A 4789-nucleotide genomic window follows, 5' to 3' on the forward strand; every position below is an offset into this window, starting at 1 on the left:
AGGATTTACTACTTTAACACATTAAGCGTCGGTCACACGTGATAGTGAACGACATAGATTAAAGAGTCAAATCCGGTTCTGAATACGCGAAAGCGACAATTCCTGTTCAATCACATTATTTTCAAAGTATATAATATTGCCCAATACAACGATCCTATTTATAAGCAACCAAGAGTACTGTTGTTTGACGAGAGCCATATCCCGATATTATTGGCCTAAATTTATTAAAGTTATTTAAATTTCATCTCACCTTTGTTTAATTGATTCACCTTAGATAAACATCGTAACAATTAGAAACAATAGATTGACAGTTAGGTCTCAGTGAGATCGATATCTTTTAAAACTACACGATAGACTGTACACTTGCAGTTAGTTATTCTGATAGATTCATAATCTCATGAACAATCATGCCCCAATTCAAAACTAAACAACATTCATTTTGGGTAAGGAGTGTGCAAGCTTTGGTCATTGATTCAAGGGCGGTTCATGTGTTTATTTCCATGCTATTTAATTCATTCTTCAAGCTATCCCCAATATCATTCAAGTCCTCATCAAGTTCTCTTTAAGGTATGCTCATTCCATCATCACTTTGCCTTGGGATGTAAGAAAATTTCAAGTGTGCACAAGTTGTCGTTAATCTAATGAATAAGTGAATGTAATACAACGCCAAAAAGAAGCAGCCCCTAACGGGTCACCTTGTTGCACTCCAATGACTGACATAATATGCTCATCACAAGGTATAACCTTACCGCCTAACCATATAAAACTCAACCCATAAGGAAATAGATAGGTATCTCACTCTCACCTCTCGTAGTATGTCTGATCGATCAATCTGGTTGAAAACATTCGTGAAATTTATTGTGAGCATAGTCAAAGTGACATTTCCATGTCGCTTTTTCAACACCTTATTGTCACTGTGTAAAATGACTTGAGCACCACCTGATACCCCAATCCCAAACTAAAAGTCATCGAGATATCATGCAACATCCTTATTGACCTCTTTCATTACAATCTTGAATACCAGCCGCATCCAAATAGAACCCGCAACAATTGATCGTATCCCCCTCACGCTTGAATAATAACGGATGTGATTATTCTTTTTATTTCATATATTTTTTATAGTAACTTAATATTTGTTTTTGTAAGAAAAAAATATCTTCATATAATAATATCCAAAATAAACGAAAAAAAAGGAAAAAAAAAAGGAGAAAAGCGGGAGGCGGGGAAGAAGAAAAACCCTAATGAATCAATATAAATGTTAAAAAACCCTAATGAATCAATATAAATGTTAAAAAACCCTTAAACCCTATTTCTCATCTGCAAACTAGTTCACCTCTTTCTCCACTAGTTTTCTGCATTCGTCTCTCTTTCGCTCAACCTTTCAAATGGACTCACCAATGGAGTTTTGGGGTAATTTTCTCTTCTCTCTACCTCCACTTATCGCTTTCGATTTCATACACAACATCATCGCTATATATTAATTTTCTAGTTGTATCATACCGAAAACTCAATACTGTATCTGTTCTATTAGTATTTGTTGATTTTTGTTGTTGTTGCAATATGATCTTATTTTTCATTGGTTTGAAATTCAGGCGTTGAGGCTAAAGTTGGACAATCTGTTAAAGTTGATCCAAATGATGAATTTGAGGGATACATCCATATTTCCAAGGTTTAACTTTAATTAGGTTAAAGTTATTTCTAGTTCATGATTATTAATTAGGTTTTGAAATATTAATCTTTTAAGATGTAACTTGTTTTCTTCAGGTTGCACTTGGAGAGTTTAAGAAAGGAAAAGCAAGTGAACCTGTTGTTGTGTACGTGAAAGTTAAAGATCAGAAGATTGTTCTTGGAACTCTTATTAAGGATGAGATTCCTCAGATTTCCCTGGATATAGTTCTGGAACAGGAGTCTGAACTTTCCCACAATTCAAAGAATGCTGCTGTTTATTTTTCTGGATACAAAGTTTTTCGGTATTTTTCAACCTCTTGATTTGTTGTTAATTGGTTAATATTTGTTTAGCTTTCTTTAGAGAATATGTGTTTTAGAGATTTGACAAATGGTTTAAAAATCAAACTGTGTGCAAGTAATGGCTGGTTAAACTGGTTGAATGGTTGGGTTTGGATTTTAAAACATTGGTTTGTACATTTGATAATCATCTTATTTTTTTCATATTTATGTCGTTTTTTTTTGTTGCAATATGTAAGATGGATGGCTCACTAGTACTCTTTATCATTTATATTCCTTTTTGTCTTAATTTCTGTCGTGTTCCCTTTGGCAGCCCTGATGATGAATCTGAAGGCTCTGAGTCTTCTGGTAAGACTCATTTATTTCTTGCAAATTGTTACTGGTTAAGTTGGTTGCTCAAACATTGTTTTGTTGTGTTATTTTGACAGATAGTGATGAAGAACTTGCTCCTTTGAAGGAAAACGGTAGATGACGTCTCTTAATCTGAAATTTATTGTTAGCTGTACATTGTGTATATAATATTACTTAGATAACCAATAATTATATTCTTTTATGAATCCATGAATTAAAAGCAGTAAAGGTGGAGGCTGATAAATCTGGAAAACCTACTGCTGAAGTTGATGCATTGACAAAGCAAGTCAAGGTTGTTGATCCAACGAATGGAAAGATTGTTGATCCAGTGAAACATGAAGATGAATCTGATGATGAATCAGATTCGGATTTTTCTGAGGACGAAATTTCTGATGATGAGGTATTTTAGTAACTTTGGGTTTAAATTGCATTTTCATGTAATTTGCTCTTTTTTTTGTGATGTATCATTATTTTTTCTTTGTAAAATCCATTGTCTGCAAAAAGGAAATAATATGTTTTTTCTTAGAGTTTATCAGATTTCTTAGATTTTATCTCATGAGAAATTGATTTTTTTCTTGCTGGTATATTGGTATTCAAAGTCTTATTTTGTAAATTCTTTCATTTTTCATTTTTTCTTACTTGTATTAGCGGCATTCAAGATTTTTTATAGTAAATAGAGTCTTTCATTTGTCATTTTAGATTGATACTGATAGTGATACTGATAAAAGTGACCAAAATGTTACGGATAGTGATACAGATAGTGACGAAGAGACTCCTGCTAAGGTAATCTGCAGTTGTTCAATGCTGTACTCTTTTGTGAAACTTGTTCTTTAATTTGAGTTTAAATTCCCACTTTCACGCAGTCTCTTCCTTGTGTGATGTATAACTATATTTTCTTTGTAATCCATTGTCTGCAAAAATGGAAATAAGATGCTTTTTCTAAGAGTTTATCCAAGCCTTCTTCGTAAACATTGGTTTTATTTTATCTCGTACTAGAAATTGATTTTTTCTTTTTGGTAACTGGTATTCAAGGTTTGTGATGGTAAATTCTTTCATTTGTCATTTTAGATTGACTCTGATAGTGATGAGAGTGAGAGTGAACAAGACGCTAGTCCAAAAAGTCTTGATGCTGATACTACTGGTACTGACAGTGATACTGATAGTGAAGAGGAGACTCCTGCTAAGGTAATCAACTGTTGTACATTGCATTTCTCTGATTTATAATTTATTATCTTATATGATTGTATTATGCATAGTCTTCACCAGTACTTATACACTGTTTCCTGCTTTGAAGGTGGTGACTCAGGGCAAGAACAACAAGAGAGGAATTGGTGCTGGATCACAAACTCCAGTTCCCGCCAAGAAAGCTAAGAAGGCTACTCCTGAAAAGACTGGTAAAGTTATTAACTTGTTACACACACAAGCAAATGCTATTTGCACTATATAGCAAGGGTGAGTGGGTATGCAGTTTAAACTCGTCTTCAATAAGTGTTTGGCACATGAGAGCCTATGCAACAAGTGATTAAGCCTTTGCAACAAGTGATTAAATATAAGCTTATCTAAGAAGTTTATTAAAATAAGCTTAAAAAAAGGCCTATAAGTATGTCATAATGTATTTTTAGAAGCTTAACAAAACATATTAAGTGCTTATTTCTCATGATTCATTCTCAAATATGATCTAGTGAAGCCCTTGTAAATGCTGCTTTTAGTTTTCCTCACAGTTTTCCCTTTTGGATATCTAATCTTACAACTTAAGTCTAGTTTTAGATGCTTGGTTTTGTGCTGAGTTTATGCTAATGTTTTCTTACATTTGTGTGTTCATAATAACTTGATTCGTATTATGCCCACAACCAATTTATACATTTTCTGTCATTCTCTGGTTGAATGATAAATGTAATTGCTTACAGTGATTGTTGTTTATATTGATTAAATTTGTGTTGTAGATGGTAAAAAAGGTGTACATATTGCAACTCCCCACCCTACAAAGCAGAGTGGAAAGTTTCATCAGAATGCTGCAAAGGGCCAGACTCCCAACTCTAGCAAGTATGCTTTATTTTTTCTGGAAACAGTAACCATGATTTTAACGAACTTGAGTTGTTTTGCCAAGTTGGATTATGATTTAATTATGATTTTTAATTGTATTTCCAGGCCTGGTCAACAAAGTAAAAAGTCCAAGCAAGGTCGTCGGTGATATTTCATTGATTACCATATTCACTTAGTAATTTTCCATTGTATTTACTGTGAGTATGGTAAAAATGTTTGGTGTTTTATCCTAGCTTTAGTAAGCTGTGGAAACTGAGAAGTTTACTGGAAAGTCATGTCTTGAAATTTTGTCAACATTGTTGAACTTCAATTTATTGAAATTACTGCCTTTAAATCTTTGGTGTATTGCTCAACACATTCTTGGGTGTTAATTGTCTGGTTATTGGAGTGTTAAAGTTGATCTTAAATTTTTCTAAAATGGTTTCACTTT

At 33.2% G+C, this 4789-nt stretch overlaps 1 protein-coding gene across 4 annotated transcripts; it reads left to right on the forward strand.

Annotated features, from left to right (window-relative positions):
- Nucleotides 1–1219: 1219 nt before the first annotated feature.
- LOC127103750 (histone deacetylase HDT1) lies at nt 1220–4789 on the forward strand. 4 transcript variants are annotated; one of them, XM_051040980.1, is made up of 11 exons: nt 1220–1410; nt 1593–1669; nt 1765–1970; nt 2279–2313; nt 2394–2429; nt 2538–2716; nt 3016–3099; nt 3385–3501; nt 3611–3710; nt 4260–4359; nt 4465–4789. In XM_051040980.1, the coding sequence occupies exons 1-11, from the start codon at nt 1386–1388 to the stop codon at nt 4505–4507; spliced, it is 1002 nt and encodes a 333-aa protein (XP_050896937.1). In that variant the 5' UTR covers nt 1220–1385; the 3' UTR covers nt 4508–4789. The 4 variants fall into 4 exon arrangements, with proteins under 4 accessions (XP_050896937.1, XP_050896938.1, XP_050896939.1 ...); XM_051040981.1 differs by having other exon boundaries at nt 2541–2716; XM_051040982.1 differs by lacking the exon at nt 3016–3099.

The sequence above is a fragment of the Lathyrus oleraceus genome, chromosome 7, assembly GCF_024323335.1.
Source record: "Lathyrus oleraceus cultivar Zhongwan6 chromosome 7, CAAS_Psat_ZW6_1.0, whole genome shotgun sequence".
Taxonomy (NCBI): domain Eukaryota; kingdom Viridiplantae; phylum Streptophyta; class Magnoliopsida; order Fabales; family Fabaceae; genus Lathyrus; species Lathyrus oleraceus.